The 22,331-nt window shown below is 41.5% G+C and overlaps 1 protein-coding gene across 6 annotated transcripts in view; it reads left to right on the plus strand.

Moving 5' to 3' along the window:
• Positions 1 to 19,618, plus strand: part of FBF1 (Fas binding factor 1) — a 36,290-nt gene extending 16,672 nt beyond the window's left edge. The window contains exons 16-30 of one of the 6 annotated variants that reach the window (XM_072990513.2): positions 238 to 326; positions 1,185 to 1,240; positions 2,949 to 3,104; positions 5,097 to 5,197; positions 5,694 to 5,900; positions 6,182 to 6,289; positions 6,832 to 6,971; positions 9,606 to 9,724; positions 9,837 to 9,959; positions 11,691 to 11,876; positions 14,440 to 14,616; positions 15,010 to 15,147; positions 16,757 to 16,895; positions 17,582 to 17,691; positions 18,531 to 19,618. In XM_072990513.2, the coding sequence (XP_072846614.2) occupies positions 238 to 326; positions 1,185 to 1,240; positions 2,949 to 3,104; positions 5,097 to 5,197; positions 5,694 to 5,900; positions 6,182 to 6,289; positions 6,832 to 6,971; positions 9,606 to 9,724; positions 9,837 to 9,959; positions 11,691 to 11,876; positions 14,440 to 14,616; positions 15,010 to 15,147; positions 16,757 to 16,895; positions 17,582 to 17,691; positions 18,531 to 18,614 (1,933 nt within the window). In that variant the 3' untranslated portion in view covers positions 18,615 to 19,618. Of the gene's footprint in view, positions 1 to 237; positions 327 to 1,184; positions 1,241 to 2,948; positions 3,105 to 5,096; positions 5,198 to 5,693; positions 5,901 to 6,181; positions 6,290 to 6,831; positions 6,972 to 9,605; positions 9,725 to 9,836; positions 9,960 to 11,690; positions 11,877 to 14,439; positions 14,617 to 15,009; positions 15,148 to 16,122; positions 16,290 to 16,756; positions 16,896 to 17,581; positions 17,692 to 18,530 lie in introns of those variants that run through there. The other 5 variants (XM_072990515.2, XM_072990514.2, XM_072990516.2 and 2 more) reach the window with 5 other exon arrangements.
• Positions 19,619 to 22,331: the final 2,713 nt, after the last annotated feature.

Here is a 22,331-nt window from a genome sequence, read left to right on the forward strand (position 1 = left end):
AACTGGAAGGCTTTGCAGGCTAGATTCCCTTAACAGCCTGCAGACCTTTTCCACAGCCAATGATGGAGTTTTGCTCTTTCCTGGGGGAATCCATGTTTGTTGCCTAAATTATTTTCAGTATATGTTCCAAAGTAAATTGTAATCTTAATAAGATTGTCGGTGCATATTCCTGAATAATAGGCTGTTAACTGAATGCCCATCTAATTAGAAACATTGTGCTTTCTGTGCTTATGACAGATCTCCTGTGCCTCGGTTAAAATCTCAGGAAAAGACTACGCCTGCTTTTCCATCTGATTCCAGGAAAGGGACTCCCTATGGAGACACAAGTGAGGTTCAAAGTTGAAGTACTACAGGAATGAACACTTTCTAAGTATCACTGTCATTCATTATTATTTAACTATAAGAAAACACGGCTGAAATCTTGTTTAGTGTAGTATGTTGCAACTAGAGTAAACCCACTTGAATCCATAGAACTTGAGGAGTTGACTCAGCAAATCCCAGATGATTCAATGGGCTAACTTACTACACTAAGCAACAAGGTTTGAGTCAATCTATCATGCAAAGTTGTTTTCAAAAGAAACTGCTTAACAATCATTTTCCTTGTTACTATAACAAATGGTAGGAACATTTCAGGTCTAACAAATGCAGCAGAATGAAATGCACATGACAGCCTGGCCTTCAGAGATGGAGTGTGGGGTGTAAGAGTGCTAACTGCTCTTGCTGTCGTTCGTTTTCCAGGACAGCTGCCACACTTTGCTTAATAGTAGAGCTGCCCACATGCTCAGTGTTAATGTGTCTGCAGATCACTTTTTCCACACTTGTGAAACTGGTATAGAAGGAACATTTTTGAGGCTGCACTTCACCCTATATAGACTGGAGAGAACTGACTGAGGATTACTGGCCCTTTCTTCCTCCTCTTCTCCTGTTTGCTCCCTTCCTATTCTGATGCATTTGCAACAATGGCTGTAAAAAGAACCCCAAAAGCAAGATAAACTTGCCTAACCTCCTGTCTGTTTAGGTTTGACGGGCAGTTTAGGGCAAAGTACACTTGACAGCTATTCTGCTGCATTTTTGCCATGGAGGCATAACTATAAAACTGTAAAACTATTTTCTGAAATGAAAATGGGAGAGAGGTTATCGTTGTACATTGCTACACCTGATAGCAACATATTTTGGATTTCCAGCAGCAGCAGTTTTGCAAGGACAGCAAGACATCCCAAGGATTCCTAAACATCTCCAGGTAAGCATCAAGTGGGGATTTTATTTTTATATGCAGAAGAGAAGTGGGAAGGATAAATAAGTTTGTTTTATAAGTACATGTACAGTGGTACCTCACTAGACGATGACCCCACTAAACAACGAATCTGTATAACGATAAGGTTCTGCGATCGCTATAGCGATTCGCAAAACTGATTTCAATGGGCAATTTTCGCTGGATGTTGATTAGGTCTGTGCTTCATGGACTGTTTGTTCGCAAGACAACGATTTCTACAGCTGATCGTCGGCTTCGCAAAATGGCTGCCCTGTGTTTTCCGGACCCATGCTTTGCAGGACAGCCATTTTTACAGATGATTGGCGCTCGCAAAATGCCTTCCCTATGGGCAATCTTTGCTGGACAACGAGGTATTTTCCCCATTGGAACGCATTAAACGGGCTTCAATGCATTCCAATTGGGAAACGCTTTTCGCATGACAATGATTTTGCTAAACAGCGATTTTCTTGGAACGAATTATCGTCAACATGCGGGGCACCACTGTATGTCTCTAGAAATTAATGTAAAGTTTAAAACACGTTCCCTTACCCTTGTGTATGGATTCACAGGGAAGGCTGTTCAGTCTAATAACCAGTGTTTTGACTTAGAAGCAGGTGTGAACCTCCCAGACTTGGAACATTCTCTGTGTGTGTTCTCCCAGCATCTACAATAAATTACGGGTTTCACATAATATTGTTAAGCAATCTCGGATTTAACCTACCTGAGTTTTTAGCACTTGCACAATTCCCAGTTTTGAAGTATCAGCAAATATGTTGAGCTATATTCCTTAGATAAACTTCCTAGAAAAGAGTTTTCTTGTTGAATCTATGACAGTTATCTGTATGTGGAGGGCTTGCCAAAAGAGAAAACCCTTTCTGTCTCTAATTATGTGTTTCTACAACAGGAGTATCTCTCCAACAACTTGCCCTGTTTCATTTATTTATTAGGTATACTATATTGATGTAGTCATACAACAGAATTGCAAAATTAAAATTGCATGTGTAAGTAAAATCAATTACAAATAAGGCCCTATTGAAATACAAGAAAGCTTCCTGGAACGTTTTGCATGGTTAATTGGGGGCTGGGGTTGACAATTAACTGATATGAGGAGCTCTATAGAAGCAGCAAGTGGCCTAAGTGAATGTCATATCCCAAAAGGTCTGTTGAACCTAACTTGCTCATACACCAAGCAGCTGCTGGAACTTCATTTGAATTTATGTACATCTCTAGATTAATTTGAATTTCTCTACCTGTATAAATGAAACAATAGAGCAGGGTTGGTTAGAGTGTCTGTCAAGTTTTAAAGTGGCTCTCCCCTTTACTGTCAACTACAATTCCAGTACACAGTATGGATAGGTTGAAGACTATTGCATATCTGTCACTTGATTTGTGAAAACACCCCTGTTCTTTTTTGGATCATGCTTTCTTTTTGTTCTATTTTTAAAATATTTTTATTCATTTTCCACTGGGTCTGGGAAGATCGTAGGAAGGGGATTTGAAACAAGGTAAGGGGTAAAGTACAGAATGTGGTAGAGAGCAATTTATATTGTTACTGCTTTTACCTATATGATTTCTTACTAAGCTTACTCCACACTCATCTTGCCATTTTTTCTAATCTTTGGATTATGCTTTCTATGCAAGAAATGCTTTTCATGTATATCTCTCCCACTGCCTCCCCATTCATTTATTTGCCCAGCTTCTACCTTCTGAACCCCATCTGGTGAGTTCACCAAGTACTGCTGAGTATGAAAAAAGACTGGCAGAAGTGCAAGTGCAGCTGCGAGAGAGCCTGGCTGGTTACCAGGCAGAACTGCTAATTGCCCAGACCCATATCACTGCGCTGGAAGGCCAGGTAAGGCAATTGTATTAATAGTTGAGATAGTTCTCTTTATCGTTAGAGGGTGAGACAAAAATAGCTCTACCTAAGTTTCTTTTAATAAAAGGGCTATTCTGTATTTTAAATTGCAAATTCCTTTCTTAAAGGGAACCTTTATGCAGCCAGTACAGCACCATTCACACAGAAGAGGAAAGTATTAGTAATTTGCAGAAAGCCAAATTTTCAGAGGTATAAACGTTTTTCAGGGAGAAAAACTCAAGGAGATAGATACAAAAACAGGCTAATAAGATGTAAGTATGTTCAGTGAGCACAAAATTCTTACTGTTATGTTTAAGGAACCTGAGGGAGAAATGCAGTGGGGTAAAGTAACCTACAAGAAGGCTTGGCTGGCTAACCGGGACCCTGAAAAGGACAACTCCACAGAACAATGAAAACCCCATTCTACTTTCATAAATGTGCTTGGATTGTGAAAATTCCTTGGTGAAAGGGTAGCCCTGTTAATCTGTTGTAGCAATAGCAACAAGCTAACACACAAACTTTATTTATTTATTTATTTATTTATTTATTTATTTATTTAATTTTATTTATTTAATTTTATTTTTTACTTAGATGTTGCCCACACTACCCGAAGGTCTCTGGGCGGCTTACAGCATTTAAAATACATTAAAAAGGCAAAATAAAAGGGCAAAATAATTAAAATGCAATTAAAATGTATATTCTAAAAATCGCCATCAGACCCACAGCTGATATTATTTCAGTTAAAAGCCTTCTGGAACAAGGCTTCCATGGATTGCAGAAGTGGGCTGTGTTCTTTGTATGATTGCGCCAAATAAAACTGGTTATTCTTTCAGTTTTGGTTTTGTAGCCTTGGACCAGCTGTGTCTTGGAAGGCCTCAGTGTGTGGATATGGGTGAAGGCATGGAAGTCATAATTTCTTAATCACATTTTTTCAGAAATGTTTGTCAAATCCTTGGGTTTTCCGTGTAGTCTCCTAAGCTTCCTGACCTAGACCCAGCACGGAGATTAGTCTTGTTATGAAAGAAGCACGGTACTTGTGCAGACTGCCTCCCTGCAATTGTCCATGATGAGCATGTGCCTGTTTGGCTGGGGCAAGCTGATCTGATCTGAAAAACAGCAAAGCTAGTGCTTAGTGCACAAGGCCTTCTTCAAGCGAGGAATCCATGCATGAGTGCTACTTCAGAATAGGACTGATATCTTAGCTGGGCTGAGCAAAGTGTGATGCGGACCCTCAAGAACATTGTTGCATCTTCCCAGGCTATCCCACAAACCACAACACAAAATAAATTCTAAAAACTCTGGAGAGGATCAAAATTTTGAGTTTTCTGCTCTTGAGAGCTTCCAGAATCCTTCCCACAAAACCTTCAAAATCAAAATGGAGCTGGCCATCTGAACACTTAGTTTTGTTTATTGCTCCTCTTTAGACAGACCGTCCAAAATATTCATCTTCCAGAGCCACTTCCAGCTTTTAAGCCATTTATCCTGTCATATTGAATGCTTTTATTAAATGTTTTTCTGCTGTATTTTAGTTTATCTTTAACAATTAGTACATGTTTATTGTTTATTTTTTATATTATTGTGATATTAACATTTTTATTATTTAATGATGTTATTGTTTTATCTTTTGTAAACTGCCCAGAGTGGTCCCTGTAGCCAGATGTGGGGTGAGTGGGTGGGTAATTGATGTAATTAATTAATTTTTGGGCTATGTCCAGCCATTTCCAGCTGTGTTGCAACCTATGAGGAGTGTTGGGGTTATAACATGTCCCCTTGGCCCATGTTGCCTTTCTGAGATGTACACTGAGAGCTTTTCCATAAAATGTTGGAATGATATGTGGTTACAAGACTACTGCAAGAACCTAGCATGATCTGATTATTGTTCTGCACTGTCCACATTTTATGCTAAATTGTGGCTGACCTTTTGACATATTTTAAAGTAAAGCTTTTTAAAAAACACTTCATAAATACTAAGTTTTTAACTACATTCAGGTAAGGCGGCTGGAGCTGGAGAAGAATCAACAAAAAATGTTGCTGGAAAGTCTGCAGCAACGTCATCAGGAGGATCTGGAAATCATTGAGAACGCTCACAGGTAATGATGATTCTGAAGGCACACACAATTGCAGTAGAGCATTATTTATTTTATTTATTTTATTTATTAAATTTATACCCCGCCCCTCTAGACCATGTCTACTTGGGGCAGCTTACAACATAAAATAAATCAATATAAAAATATATAAATACAATTGCAATATTAAGACAATTAATTTAAGAAAGGAGTACCAAGATGGGATAGAATAAGAAAAGAAGAGAGAGAGAGAGAGAAAAAGACTTAGCTGACTGGAGAAGATCCATGAAGATCCATATCAGCAGCAGCAGCATAAAACAGAAAATGAGAAGTTTATTCATAAGCAGACTTAACAAGGGAATTTATTCCTTCAGATACTAGCAGCTCTTTCTCTCGCCTGTGTCCTAGTCAGTAGACCTGCATTAGAACGTGCTGTTATCAGTTCTACTTGCAGGAGAGTCCTTATTGTTATTTCAGGCCAAATAACCATAGGGACTTGCATGGGATTTTCTGGGGACAGGAACCGTGTGAAGGTGATTGAGGAGTCATACCGCCAGCGTGAGGAGCGTATACAGCAAGAGAATCAGGAGTTGACAGAGCAATACCTGTCTCGCTGCCAGAGTGTGGAGCAAGCCAAATCAGAGATGCTGGCTCAACACCAGCGCCAACTCACAGAGCTGGAGCAGGAAAGGGTGAAGGAGATTGATCGGCTGCGGGAGCTTCAGCGGTAAGTAGGAGCCAAGGGAGAGATTGGGGGGGGGGGAATTAAATGGACTTTCAATGGATGATTTTTATTTTTATTTTTATTTTTTTGGAAGTGAAGGTCAGACATGCTAACCAGTTACCTTTCCTTGAATTTTTATTCCTTCTACATAAGGCCAAGATATCTGTGTGATCACAAAGTGTGCAATATGTACACAGAAATATCCAAGGACCCACTTATTTTATTTCAGTTTATGAGTAAGGATGTGTGAATTGTGTGAGGTCTTTTCCTATTTGTACCTGCAGGATGTCCATCCTAGAAATGCGCAAAGACCATGAGGAGCAGTTGCAACGGCTAAAACAGCTGAAGGCTCAGGAGATTGATGCTGTGACCAGTGCCACCTCTTACACCAGGTAACAGTTGATACCTGTGGAATTAAGTGGGGTGGGGTTTAGGTAGAGGTTGGAGACTTCCTTCACTTCCCTGACTAACATATGTATGAATTCCACATAATAGCAAAACCTGAGACTTTTAGAGATAGGGGTGTTCGTATTTGAATATGAATATCCCCCCGCAGGTGGAAATAACGAGTGTCTGTCCCCATGGGGCAGACTGTCCACTCACAATTCTGCCGCGGATACATACTCAACGGAGCCTTCCTATCACGCAGTTGTCCACACTGGATTAGCCACTCCTGGCAGGAGGCGGGATGACAAGCCTCTCTGCCAGGTCGCAGAATGGCTAATCTACTGAGGACAACAGCGCGATAGGAAGGCTCTGTCGAGCGCGCATCCATGGCGGAATGATGAGTGGACAATCCAGCCCCATGGGGCCAGACCCTCATTATTTCCACCTGTGGGGGATAGTCGTATATGAATACCCCCATCTCTACTTTTAAGCTTTTAGCAGAAAAAGCCAAAGGGAGACAACACGGTGCACTCTTTGCATTTTGCAGGTCTTTGAATGGTATCATCGACCAGATGGAGAAGTTCTCCAGCAGCCTGAATGATCTCGCCAATAAAGTAGAGGCCACTCACCACACCACACATCAAGGACTTGAGATTGGGGCTCGACAGCGGAATGAACAATTACGGGGTACATGTTTCTTTGACACTTGGGACACAAAATACAACTTTCTCCAGAACTTGCTCATGCTTTAAGGTGCTTTAACTTAGTTTATTAGTAATATACATTTTTTTCTTCCATGCTGCCCTGTATCTGCCTCAATAGATCGGTAAAATACCAAAAAAAAAAAAAAAAAAAAAGGTTGAACAGCCAAGTGGCTGATCCATATTTTTGCAGCCAGAACTGGACTGTATATAGTTTATCCACTGCCTGAAGGAGGAAAAATCCTAAGCCAGTGGCCACGCTTTCCTCTTGTACATATCTGTGGCAGCATGGTTGAGAGGGATATACAGTAGTTCTAGGATGGCGTTATGCAGACTCACTGTGCTTCCTCTAGCAGTTGTCTTAGAGACCTGATGGACAATGCACATTCCTGGCATAATTGTGACAGAGCAGAGTGTATGCCCACAGTGTTTAGATTTTCTAAAGAGATTCTGTTTATTGACTCAAAATCAAAGATCATGGGACAGTGTCAAGTGTTGTGGAAAACTGAAAGCAACAGATGTTCTTTGAGCTGAAAGGTATACTCCAGCCATGTCAAATGGGTCCTCAGGCAAGAGTGAATAAGAGGTAGTACTAGCTGGGCTAAGAATTCATCACAAGCTCTGTGTCTTCAGAAAGGGAAGCGGCTACCCAATGCGTGTATCGCCAGTGTTCCTCTCTCACTGCTCCAGCTGTAGTCCTACTTAGGGTACTAAAATTAATGGCTTAAGTTAACCCATATCTAAGGGTTCTCCCAAATAAGACGTTGTTCATGCAATCACATTGATTCATTCACAGACATCAATTTCAACCAGCAACTCTTCCTTGCTTTCCCACTGTTTCTTCTCTCTTTTTCTGTTACAGAAAAGAGAAGAAAAGATTAATTTGATTGGATGCCTCTAGTTACAATCTCAGATGAATTAGATGCCTTTGGTTGTAATCTCAGGAAGCATCTTTCTATTTTGAAAGAGTTCTAACTTAAGTCCTGTTGGCCAAAATCCTATAGCTTTTTTCATAAGATTCATGTGGCTAATTGATTTGAGGTATCATTACGTGTCTTCATTGCATATCTGGTCTTGTGCTTAATTACACAACTGAAATGAGCACCAGTTTCTTTTCAATTTGACACAATTAGCCGCAGCATGTTATGGAAACCTTATATGGACAACAATTCAGTTCCAGTCATTGATTAAAATAAATCTACTATGTTTATGGCTAAAACTAGATATAACCCACAGTTGCTGTAATTTTCTGTAGCTTGTTAAACCAGTGGTCTAATTTTACTACCAGACTGGCACAGACAAACACACAAGCAAGACATGAGGGTTCACAGAGCAAACCATGGTCTGAATCAAATTGGTAGTCCCAATGAGAGTTGACCCTTTGAATCAGTGGGAATTGCAAGAGTGTTGATTCACTGTTTAGCAGTTGATTTATTGTGTCTAGAATTAAGGCTAGCAGTCAAATTATGGCCCAGGTTTGCAGTTCACCTCCTCTGAGAATAATGATAAATTTCTTATGCTAGAATCCTCTTGTGAAAAACTCTGTACACAAGGACAGTCTGGCATCATTTTGCCCCCTGTGACAGACTGTCCTGCGGCCACTCAAATTTTTAGAGGGCACAAAACTGCCACCCTTTCATGCTCCATGTGATCCGTCTTGCTGCTGGACTGGCCCAGGCAGCTCTATCTATCTATCTATCTATCTATCTATCTATCTATCTATCTATCTATCTATCTATCTCTCTCTCTCTCTCTCTCTCTCTCTCTCTCTCTCTCTCTCTCTCTCTCTCTCTCTCTCTCTCTCTCTCTCTATCTATCTATCTATCTATCTATCTATCTATCTATCTATTTATTTATTAGACTTAATACCCCGCCCCTCTAGACAACGTCTACTCGGGACGGCTTACATGAATAAAAGCACAACAATATAAACAATATAAAATCATCTAAAACATAGTTTTAACACTTATTTCTAAGCAGCATATTACCAAGATGGCATAACTCAAGCAAGAAAGATAGGGATCAGCTACTTGACTGGCTAATTGACTATGAGTCCATCCTCTCTCCCTCCCTCCCGCTGCAGTCCCCGTGCCTACCATGGCTATCTGGCGGGCAGGGGGAGCCGGCCACCTCCAGCCTAGCACAAGCCCAACACTGAGTGATGAATGGGAGTAGACCGCCCAGTCAAGGTAGCCTCCATCAGACCCCCCTCCTTCCCAGGGCCAATGGAGGGGTTGTAGCAGCTGCTGCTGGGCGGCTGGAGCCATGTGGTCCAAGCTGGGAGCATTAGAGGCACTCCTATCGGGGAAGGAGGAGGGGGCACTGTGGAAAGTGGTGGCAGCAGAGAGTGCAATACGTGCCTTGCCCTGGGTGCTGGCAACCCACACTACGCCTGGGCATGGAAGAGGCAGCCTGGGGGTGGGGGGAGATTGTTTGCAAGGCTAACCTTGTTCTTCACAACAACATTCTCGCCTTTGACATCAGGAGAGATGCATAGGCAAACAGTAATTAGCAAGCCTAGCAGTCTTGATTCACATTTTGATTCATACCAAAGAAAAAGGTGCCATTAATTGCTACAAAGAATTGATCATTCTTTCCTCTGTTCATCTCTATCTATAAGTTCTGCAAGAACGTCTGGCCCAGCAGCAGAGAGACATGGAGGATGAACGAGCTCGGCTCCAAGAGGTCATCTCTAAAATGGAGGCCAGGCTAAATGAACAGACTCGCCTTCTAGAGCAGGTGCGGTCATGCTAGAACGGAAACCCCTTATGGCACATCTCTGTGCCAACAGGCATGTGGGAATTGGAATAAATATTATTATTTTTTGTTCATCAGACTTGTGTCTTTCTAGGAACGCTGGAGGATAACAACTGAGCAATCCAAAGCTGAGTCTTTGCAACACTCTCTAGAAGAACAGAGAAGGGTCATGACTCAGCAGCTGGCTATGGAGAGGGCAGAATTAGAGAGAGCAAAGGTTAGAAAGTGGTCGTGTTATCTGAATAAATGTTTGTTGTCAGCACATGGTAAAGTGAGAGCTGATTTAATTGAAAACATGTCACGCTCTGTGTAGATGTGGTGATTCGGGCTAGAGGGGAATATCTCTTGTATTTCCGTATACTTTTTTCTCCATAAATGTTGCTTTATAGCGAGGCTGGACAACACATGTTCCCTCTGGGCTATTCTTGCACTCTCACTCTGCCTCCATTACTGCTGATGAATGTGCTATAATGGCAGCAAGAAAAGCACTGCTTCCTTCAGATTTGATTCCTATAAATAACTTTGAAGGGTTATGCTCAGCTGACTCCTCCCAATGACAGCAAAGAGAGGGAGTGTGACTCTAACTTTCCTTGGCACTTCGTTGCACCTCCTCAAGATCCATTTCAGAGTTGGCAGATGAGAAGGAATGATCTCTCCGCTCATGTGATGTTGGGTGTGCCTTTTAAATAAACTTTCTTCCATAGCAGCAAAGACAGTTTGGAAACACACAAATATCATTCCCAAGAGGAAACGAAAACATATTTTGTTATTTTTTTCCAACAGAGGTGACTGTAATGGAAACTACAAGGCATGCAGTCATGCAGCACAAAATTACATCTATTTTTTCAAATTGCATTTTAGCTAAGCAGCTTGTGTAAGAGAAACCAGTCTAATTTACTTTCGTTTAGTGTTCTGAGTAATTACAACTGATACTTGTTTTTCATTTATTTTAATTTGCGTTGGGTTTTATTCAGTTTTGTTTGCAGTTTTTTAGGTTTTTCTGTTATGTTTTACTGGCAAAAATACAATTGCATTTTTACACTGGCATAACAAAATTGGTGTAAATCTTTTATTTATTTATTTATTTGATTTTTACCCCACCCCTCTAGACCATGTCTACTCGGGGCGGTTTACAAAATAAAACAGAACAGTATAAAAATATATAAAATCATAAAATTACAATTACAATTTCAATTTAAAACAATTAATTTAAAGAGAGGATTACCAAGATGGAATAGCAAAGAAAAGAAAAAAGGAGAAGGGAGTAAGTGACCTCAAGTTACAAGATTAAGTATCTGATGTTGTGCAGCAGATGTGTACATGAGCCTCTTAACTTGCAGCAATTCATTGCCAAGATTTATGCCAATTTCTTTAATGTCAGCAGGCATAACTAATAGCATTTTAGCCATTACATTCTTATGCTTTGTGATTTTAGGCTTTAGCCTGTAAGACAGTTTGTTAATGGGCAATATAGGAATACAGTGGTGCCTCACTAGACAATGATAATCCGTTCCACTGAAATCGCTGTTTAGTGAAATCATTGTCTAGTGAAAAGCATTTCCCCATTGGAATGCATTGAAACCTGTTTAATGCATTCCATTGGGGAAGAAATGTCGTTGTCTAGCGAAGACTGGCCATAGGAAAGCCGCTTTACGAACCTCTGATCAGCTGTTTAAATCGCTGTCTTGCGAAACTTAGGTCCCGAAAACACCTGTTTGTGAGCGCGGAGGGAGCTGTCAAAATCGTTGTCTAGCGAAAATTGGTTTGCAAAGCAGGGACCAAACATCCAGCGAAATTCCCCCATAGGAATCACTGTTTTGCGAATCACTGTAATGATCGCAAAAAGCCAATGTCTAGCAAAAAAACTATCATGTGGGGTAACTGTCTAGCGAGGCACCACTGTATGCTAAATGAATAAATCTGGCCTTCTCATGTCCTTTGCTCTCAGAATTCTTTGCTAGAGGAGCAGAAATCGGTCATGCAGAAATGTGCTGCGGAGCGTCATAAACTGGCTGCAGAGTGGTCAGAGCTTCGCACGCAGGAGAGGCTAATGAAAGAGCGCACAGAGCGGGAGGTTGATCGGGCCCTGCAGATTGACTCTCAACGAGAAGGGGCCATCATGGGCCTCGCTAAGGTAAAGTGGGGTTAATCTGAAGAAACTTAATACTGGAACTTCATTTAAGTGCCAGAGATCAGCTTTGGAATTTTTGAAGGGAAAAAAAGGAATGATGGGAAAATCTTAAAGGGTAATAAAGCAGTAGTGTGTAGAGCCCTGCCCTTACAAATTAATTTTAAAATGTCATTGCATAGATGGGTTAAAGCAGGGACGGATTGCCTCTGGCAGCCTTTTCCACTATCTGGGATCTGCTGAGAGCCTCACTGTGCACCACTTCCAGGTGACTAGAGGGTGCCTTCCAATTTATAAAGAATGAGTTTGGAGCCTGAAACAAGATGTGTGCTCCTTGCTGAGAGCAGATTTGTGCCCTCGAGGAGCTTCTGGAGGTACAAGTTTCCCTTTTAAAAAAAAAAATTGTGATGGGAGTTTTTGGTTGTCACAAAAGTGCCACCCCAAAATTGGTAACCACAACTGCTAGTACTATGAGATTACTTCTGCTTTATTATTCCACTTCCATGCTTAGAGAGATCATGAAGAAAAATACAGTGGTGCCCCGCATAGCGAGGTTAATCCGTTCCGGATTAACCCTCGCTATGTGGAATCGTCGCTAAACGGGTAGGGAAAACATATTGAAGTTTAATGCGTTCCAATACCTTGCTTACTTACCTGTTCAGCGAGGATTCCCCTTGCTGGCAGCCATTTTCGCACCCTCGCTAAGCGAGGGCAGGGCGTGAAAACGGCTGCCGGCAGCCATTTCCGGCTGCCGGCAGCTGTTCGGCGGCTCCAAAATGGCCGCCGCAATACCCGATCTTCGCAATGCGGGTTTTCCCCATTGCGAAGATCGGGTATGTTTCCGTATAGCGATCCCGAAAAAGGGATCGCTATACGGAAACATCGCTATACGGTGCACTCGCTAAGCGAGGCACCACTGTATCTTATAGACATTAAATGTATCCCATATACATACACATTATATAATGTTATGTAGATATAATATAGGCATAAAACACAAAAGTAACTAATTTCCAAAGAAGTAGCCATGTTAGTCTGTTTTAGGATGTTGGCAAAAAAGAAAGGGAAAAGAAGACAAAAATACTTTAACACTTTAAATGCTAACAGTTTTATTTCAGTGTGATCTTTTGTGGATCAGAATCCATTTCTGTGTGGTCTATAGATATCTCTCTGAACAGGCCAGGATACAATAATAAACAAAGTGACAAGATTTCATTAACACAGGAATGGGATTATCAAGATGTTAATTGCTTCAGTTGGCAGGTCGTGACCAGTGTGGTGGACTCGGCTGTTACAGGAATGCGAAGAAGTGTTTCTGGGACAGTGTTTGGTGTCTGAAGCTGGCGTATTAATATATGTAGTGTGCTAAGAAGCCTTGTTCTCTATTGAGGCCCTTAGAGGTGCACCAGAACTTGTTTGTGTACCTGATTCCTGCTGTCTCCCTTTCATGTCTCCTTTTACAATTCCTTTTTTCTACAGTAGTCACTTTGAGATTCATAGCAGAGAATCCTCGTGTTCTGAAACTGGTTTCTCTGTGTTGCCGTTCCTGGTGCCAGATTCTAATCTCTTTATCCTATTGTACAGAGATTCTCCTGTTTGTCTTATATTGAAAGAGTGGCAGTGCTGGCAGGAGATGGCATAAATTGGATGAACAAATAAATAGACCCTTGATTTGTCGCTGGCATTACTGGGACCTTTGATGGAGTTACCAGTGTTAAAACAGGAGCACAACTGACATCCAGATTTGTGATAGTGTCTTGTTTCTGTCTCAAGCTCCATATTGTGTTGCCGATTGTGTGGTTAGTGTTTGTGTAAGTTGGGGAGGTTGTCTGTAGGTATGTACGGAATGTCCTCCTGATGCCTGAGGGGAGATACGTTGTCCAGAATGGATTGGAGGTCCCTGATAATATATCTTTGTGGTCTCAGGAGTTGTAAGTGGCATTCTGGTTTCCTCTCTGTTGAGTCTGTTTTGTAACACGTTATTTCTGGGTGCCAGTCTGGCTTTTTCAATTTTCTTTTTTCTTCACACTGAGTAGATAAGAATTGCCTGCTCTGACTCCATGAGTTTTGAGTGTCTTTCCTTAGCAAATTCAGTTACACCACCAGAGAGTTTGGCTGTGGACAGTGGACTTCATGCTATGCACTGGGTGGAAGTGTGATACATATAAGTACATGTTACAGTCATTGAGTTTCCAGTATAGTATAGTATTGATATGTCTATTGTGCAGTTCATCATAGTATCCAGAAAGTTGTATTAGTATGGACTGGTCTAGGCTTAGGTGGATGGAAGGATAAAAAATGTTGAAGTCCTGTTGGAAGTTTTCTAGCAATTCCTTGTCATGAATTCAGGTGATGGACATTGTCAGTTAATCACAGATAGAGGAATGGTTTCTGCACGCAGGAACCGGGGAAGCATTGAAATTAAAGAATTGAATCTTTAAAGTGCTACAGTATTTTGCCTGTCTCCTCCCCCTTTTTTCCTTGCCAAAATCAACTAAAGAATCTTTTCTTAGAGACAATACAAAGCTAGAAGTAAAACACAGGAAATATCTGGAACTATTTTAACTAGGAACAAGCAGAACTGAAAATCAAAGCCAGTGAGTTAAGATCCAAGGAGGAGCAATTGGCTAGAGATCGGGAAGTTCTGGAGCAGGAGAAGCAGGAGCTAAGACTGGAAAAGGAAAAAGTCTGCACAGCAGCTCTGCACATCAGACAGAGAACAGCTGAAATCAACAGCATGAGCAAGGTAAAAAGCTCACCTTTCCCTCTTTACACATATACTCTGTTTGTGGTTAGAAAGGCACTACAGGAAGGAAATTGAGGTAGCCTATGGAGCCAACCGTTAGATTTGGCTGCTGAAGGCAGTCTAATAAAGTATGGTGTTGTGAAAGGAAGATTATGGCATTTAAACTAGACAATAATATAGCTCCAGAAGGTAGGAAACAAGGATGTCCTTGCCTTTAATATCAGTGGGTGAAATCCATTTTACTACATTCAACAGTGATGGGGAGTGCTGTGTATGTACTTTTAAAACACTTGCTTCTTGACTTACTATGTCAGTGTGATCCATGATGCAGGAATGGGATTCTAGGGCTCTAATCCAGATCAACTCCTGATTCTTTCTTTCACTATTAAACAGCTGTCCTCCCAAAAGTATGAGGAAGGGGAGAAGGCCCTCCTGGAGGCAAGAAGGGTAGAATCCGAACATCAGGCAAAACTGCATCATTTGCAGCAGCAGATGGAACAGCTCAAGCAGCAAGAGGAACGTCTGCACCAGGTAATTTCTCTGAAGGTTTGAAATGATTTTCTTTTCCTTGTGCCACTAGTCATTCTCAGAATCTGAATAAGCTGATTATAAAAATTTAGCCTGCCATATCACATTTGCTTAAGATGGACAACAGCATGCCAAAACATGAGATTTCTATACGTGTCCTATTCTTTTTAATCCCATGCCTAACTCTTTAAACTCAATGTCTCTGCATTTTGTGATACCCCTGAGTCCAGTTTTTCTTTTATTCATTTTGAATATATGCATGAACATAACTTTGTTTTCTTAAATACAGTCTGTAGATAAACTGGTTAAGAGAGAAAAGAATAGTATGAGACAAAATTAAGTGTTGAATGGCTGCAACACATTCAGGTTACATGCATGCTGGATGCAAATACTATATGTAGTGTTGAGAATTTGTTATGTTTCTGGATTTAAGCAGAGTTAGGAAATATAGTTGCAATGACACCATAACTCTTTAGAGTAAAATTCAGCAGAGTCTGTTTACAAATATACATAAGAACACCATCTTAGATTCAGATATGAAGCTGGCAGCATTTTACATGATACAGAATAAATTATCTGACTTGCAGCAGATAACTTGTCCCCTTAACACATGTCTTTTATACATCTTGGGACCAATCTCAATATACATTACATCATTGTACATGACATAACCATTTTACACGAGCTGCACAATATGAAGTCTTCAACCTTGATACATACCTGAATCCACTTTGTACAAGGCTCAGACTACATCAGCCATTTTACATTCACTATACAACATTACAGTCAATAAATTTATAGATTAAAAATATCAACATGAAGGATGGAGGATTTTAATGATTAAGAAGTAGGGCCTGATCTGTCTTTAGGCAGTGTGAGGCAATCACCCTAGGCAGCATTGCTGATGAGCGACAGCAGCAGTCCTTACCCATTCCTCTGAGCTTGCCAGCCACTCTCCTTCCCTTCTTTTACATACAGTGGGGGACACTGTCTCGTCATCCATACTGAAGCACAATTCGTGTCCCCGTCCAGTTCATGTCTGTATGCGGAAAGGGAATGGGGTGGCGTGCCAGCTTATCCTTCACCTCCAACAGGAACCTTGGGCCAGTCCTGTCAGCATCAGTGCCTTGAACTGGGCTTGATAATTAATAGGCAGCCTGGGCACAGGTAAGAACCAGTTAGCTAAAGTGCTACCTTCCTACTGTCTCCAGTACTTAGGCCACAGCACTCTGCAATAGCTGAAGTTTCAAAACACTCTTCAGGAAGACACTGAAGCTCACGTTGCAGCTAGATGCATTCCAGTAGCCAAGCCTTGAGGTTACAAAAGGGATGGATGATGGCGGCCAAATTGTGATTTTCTAAGAAGGGACATGGCCTATAAGGAGCATCTGATTTAAAAATACTCCTGATCATACAGCTGACACTTGTTTGTAATTGGATGCACAAACTCTTCTTAAGCTGGCACATGATAGGACACTCACTTTATCTGGTAATGTGGAGGCATGTGGCAGTTTTTTAAACTGAGTTCACCACTGAGTAATACTTTGCGAGGAAAAGGTGCCATGCAACATTCTACTGAGATGTTTCTGTTTCTCTCACTGGGCTGGGCCAGGAGCGACTGAGTTTGACTCAGCAGAGGAAGCAGCTTGAACAGCTGCGCATGGGCCTCCCAAGCAATCCGTTTGCATTTCAGAGTGTTCCCCAGATGACATTGCCAAGAGCTGAAGCCAGCATCATTTCCAACATGCATTGTAAGTGATCACAAAGCCACTAATAAACGGCTTAGAAGCGTTTTGGATGGGAAGAAAAAGGGAAAATGGTGTTTAAGATGCTTATTCCATGTAGCTTGGGGTGTTTGTAAATGTTTTTAAAGCTTAAGATATGGGAAGAAATAATGCCTTGTCATTTGCTACCTGAATATCATAGCTTAGAGGGCAGAATCCTGTTGGCATACTGCAGCCAGCATAAGCTGAATCTGGGCACCAGAAATAATTAAAAAGAATTGAAGGCTTCCTATTGCCCTTTCAGGTTCCCAGGCTGTCTAGGTCTCCCTATTGTCCTGGAGAAACATTTGGAAGCCTCAGGATGGGGTAACAGAGCCTTAATAACCAGAAATTGCCACTGGATTGATTGTGGTAGTCTCAATCCCAATGGCAGTGATTTTTGGCTCTTAAAGTCTCCCCCCCCCCCCCCCGATCTTGAGACTCTCCAGAGCTAAAGGGAGCCTGAGGCAGCTTTGGAAACAGGGCAAAATGAAGCTTTCTATTCATTTTACTTAATTATTTCCAGATCCAATTTATGTTGGCAGAATGACACCAGCAGGATTTTGCCCAGTAGGTACTGTGTTTCCCCGAAAATTAGACAGGGTCTTATATACACATACTTTGTAACTGAACTAAGTTTATATTCTTCCCATTTTTGTCTCCTCTTGTTAAAGATCTTCCTAAAATCAAGCCTAACAACACAACAGCCTGTCAAGATCTTCCAAGATTAGGACCAGCAGACCTCTATGCCAAACTTGTGCTACACAAGCTTACAGCTGATCAGGTAAGAATACTGCAAATTCTCCAGCTTTTGATTCACTGTGGATTGGGAACATTATGTCTACATTGGGCTTGTGTTTCTTTCTTCATGGTTTTAATCAGCTTCTCATGTTCCTTAGCTTTATGTAACTTCATTTTCAGCTTTGCTGCACTTTAATCTGAAGGAGAGTTCAGTTTAGCTTGAAATGTTTGCATGGACTGGCATGCAAAACTATTGATTAGCTATATTTATATGTTGTGAATTTCCTTCAAAAACCTCAGGGCGGTATACATCTCCAGTTTATTTTAAGAACAATCCTGTGAGATTGGTCAGCTTAGAGAGACTTGTGGGCACAATATCCTCCCATGGGTTTTGTTACTCAGAGGAGACTTACACCTGGAGCCTCTTTGAGAAAAGACTGAAAGAACTAGGCATGTTTAGCCTACCTAAAAGAAGACTGAGGGGAGACATGATAGCACTTTTCAAATATTTGAAATTTAGTCATAGAGAGGAGGAGTAGGATCTGTATTTGATCATCCCAGAGTGCAGGACATGTAATAATGGACTCAAACTACAGGAAGCCAGATTTAGGCTGAAAATGTTTTAACTGTTTGAGCAGTACAACAATGGAAGCAATTACTTCAAGAGGTGGTGAGCCCTCCAAGGCTGGAGGCATTCAAGAGAAAATTGGGACAACCCTCTGTCAAATCTGCTTTGATTAAGATTCCTGCATTGTGCAGGGGGTTGGACTCCATGGTCTTATAGACCCCATTCCAACTCCATTATTCTATGATTCTTCTACATAGGAACCTTTTGTTTGCTATGAATGTTTCCTACCACTCTGCTATTGTTATTTTAAACAGGATCATGACTTTTTGGAAGAAGAGCAGTTCTTCTTAGAAACTTTGAAGAAAGCTTCCTATAACAACTCATCCCAGTCAGTGTGAAAGCAGGTGTACTGGTCACAGCTGTGGCTGAATTTGTGTTTTCTTGGCTAAAGATGGACTCAATTGAAACAAAACAATAATCTCAAGTGAAAGAGCATTACATGCAAGGGCAGATTTAAAACCTCACTGCCACTATGCAGTGCAACTATACCATGTTTCCAGTTCGATTTATAGAATGTCTTGCCAGTTTATGATAGATGTATAGAACTGCACAGAATTTTGCAACCTTGAATACTTGAAAAATCTGAAAGGAGGAGGTAAACATAGTGCTTATCAGATCTGCCTGGGAATTTTTTTAAAATAGGAGAAAAATATGTATTGTATTTATTTGTCTGTTTCATTTCTAAGCTGCCCTTTTCCTAATGAGGTACTCAGGAAAGGTCACAATGAAAAAAACAAGCTAGACAATAAATGACAGAGTTAAAAATGTATTCCAAATATCTTTACAAAATAACTAATATAATGAAACATTATCAACAGTCTCAACCATATCGGATTGGCAGGAGCAAAGATGTTATGAATAAAGGATACACAAGTATTTTCCTTCCAGCAATCTGTTGAGGATTTGGCACATATTCACTGCCTCTTGATCACAGTAGAGCATGCAAAACTACTGAAATCTATTCTGGAACAATTCTCTAGAAGATCTGATAAAGATAAACTGAGAATGTTACTTTCAGATATGGAAAAATCTCTCACATTTCAAATGGCATTGTTTCTTTCCATACTCAAAAAGAATGGCTGCATGTTCTGCTTCTAACCACGCTGAAAGTAAGATCAATGGATTTACTCAGGACTCTTCATCACTGATTTGCCATTTATGTTTAGTTCTATTAATTACTATTAATGTTCTGTGCTTAGATACTGTATATCTATATAATGTATTTTAAACCTGAACAGAAATCCAACAGGATTACTATTACATTGCACTGTCCTGTGTTGTTTTTAATTATGTAATTTGACATGGCCTTTGTGCTGAAGCAATAAAATCAAGTTTAACTGAACTGAATTGAGAACATAATTATACACCATACATAGGTTTTGCCACCGCCTTGCCCTGAGAGAGGTTTAGTGTGGATGGTATATATGAGCCCCCTTTCTAAGAAAGAGAATCTCGGTATGGCAGTAACTGTTCTTTAGGCATTATTAGTGGCATAGTTGACCTTAGCTCTCTGCTGACCCGATGAGTGGAAAGCTACACCCAGGTGGGAATTATACATTGTAGACAGGTGATAGCTCACAATAAGCTTTTTACTGAGTGTTATCTGCAAACTGGAGAAGAACTGTTCCAATCATGCACCGGTTCTAATGCAGCAAAAACTGAGCTCTTGGCTGCACCCTCTCCCTCCCCCACCCACCCATCAACAAAAACACTTGTCAGTCAGTGCAAAAGTAGGTAGAAAGCCTGCAACGTTACTTTTGTCTTGGGGAGGCCAGTTCCATTTTTGTTGAACATGGAGCATGCAAGGACTCTGCTGCCTCAGGGCTTGCCTACCCAGTCGGTGGCTGGATGGCAGTGGCCAAGGAATGGATGTTGCAGCAGTGAGGGGTCTCCCTGGTCACTGAAGAAGCCACTGCCACCATACTCTGTGGCCACTACTATCCAGCCACCCACAAGACAAGAAGAGGGAAGGGTTCTCACCCAGCTGAAGCTCAATTCCTCTTTAAAATTGAACTCTATGCACTGTTTTAAGCACAGTAAGGTGCATGTCATGAAGTTGCTTTACACTGAAACTGCCTCTAAGCAAGCATGTACTTACTTATTTATAGATAATGGAAAAAGCAAGTGGCACAGGTAAGAGAGCCCCTCCCCCATGGCTGTAATAGTGGAGGACAGTGCTCTATTTGCCTGTTATGCTTTCTGAGTCTTGACAAACACAATTATTTTATATTATATTCATTTTCAATGGGAATAGGAATTGAAGTAGGGGGTATAGGGGGTAAGGAGGAATAGGTATGGGTAAGGAAAGGGGTAAAAAGTTCAGAAAGTGAAACTTATGCTAAAGAGGAAAACTACAAAAAGAAACAATTTAGCAATTGAGAAGCATGTTATGACTCTGAAATGTGGGATGGAAACAGGCAACAAAGTATTTACAAATGTACTGTATTATGTAAGGAGGAAGGCACTGGCACTTGGGCACCAGTGTGTGGACTGTTTCCTCTGAACCAGGGGAATTTGTGACCACCAGCTCCCCATTTGACCAGGGCAATGCACTCTGGGCAGAGAGGGTACCTAAGAAACTCAGGACTAGAGAACCCAAGACCCAGGAGTCTAGAACCTCCTTGCAGAAGTCCCCAGGGAGTGGATGCTGGCCAAGAACCCAGACAAAGGGGAACACACACACCACAGGGAAAGAGACCCTGGCAGGTATGGGATATAAAGAGTGCCCTTCAGGTGGGAAAGGAGCACACCCAGGAGGAAGGGAGACAGAAAGCAAGTGGTGCAGATCTGATAGTGGGGGAGATTCAAGAGGAGGAGAATTGGGAAGATGCCTTAGAAAAGTCCTGGGAAGGCTATTAGGTAGAGACAGACACCCCAGAAGAGTTGAACCCCCCTCCAGGTGATGGCAGCGATGCGGTGGGGGTGGCTGTTTTGTTTTTTAAGAATTCCCCCCCGAACTGATGAATAAATTTGTTATTTGTCGGTTCATGGGGGCAACCTCATGCTTTGTGAGTTTTCAACTTTTGACGACTCACGAAGCAGGACAACTTGCCAAAATGGTGAGTCGTCTCCATCTCTACCAGTAACCATAGACGCTTCAGACCAAATCCCGCGCAACCCAGGCATCCCTAACAAGTCCTTTAACGTGGGGACATTCCAAACTTCTTGCGATTGGTAGGTTTCTGCATTGGGTGACTGCTCCCTGCACAAATAGTCCTGCAGCAAGCGTGTCGAGCCCGTAGGGATCAGAGATGGGCCTACCACCTTCTTCCAGGGACCTTTCCCTCTCAGGTAAATGTACATGGTCCACTGTAAAGGTTCTACCTCTCCCAACTGTGCCTCAATTCCCACACTTTCTTTTCCCCTCAGGTTTCTCTTCCGTCATCCTTTTTTTTGGGGGGGGGGGAGAATACATTTTTGCACCCCGTGGCAGCAGCTTTTCTTCTCTAACTTCCGTCTGGGGGTTTTCCCACTCCTCTGATCCCCAACTCCTCTTTTCCCTCTTTCTACATTCAATCCCATTACATCTCTTCCTTCCTCTGTCATTAAGAAGCCCTCTACTATCGGCTGCTCTTTTCTCGCCGTTGTCTTCTCGCTTCCGTCTTCTCCTAACTTTCGCCTTCTCCTTACAAAGCCATGGTTTGGACCATCGAAGGCAATAAAGTAAAGATGGTGCCGAAACCTTTAGCCTAAACGAATGAGGGGACGGCTCACTTCTCGGTTCAGCCACTTTCGTGGGTCCCTCTTCTTCACAGATGGTCTTGATGCAAACCCACACTCAACATTTCATGTGAAACAGGACTAGAAAAATTCCGGTTTCACAGCTGCAGCCCTTTGGATGCATTTCTGTGGTGCTCCTGGGCTCTAGCAGTAACCCTGTTGATCTTCCAAAGTGCCCGTGATACAGTATTACTGTTTGTTACTTTTAATTTTTACATTATGCAAGTGGACCGTGCATTCCACGAAAACTTCGGCTGGAAAAAAAAAGTTTAGCTCTATATGTTTATAAGGTGTCAGATAAGTCTTAATTTAAAAAAAATTAAGCAGATACACAT

This window comes from Pogona vitticeps, chromosome 2, assembly GCF_051106095.1.
Source record: "Pogona vitticeps strain Pit_001003342236 chromosome 2, PviZW2.1, whole genome shotgun sequence".
Lineage (NCBI taxonomy): Eukaryota > Metazoa > Chordata > Lepidosauria > Squamata > Agamidae > Pogona > Pogona vitticeps.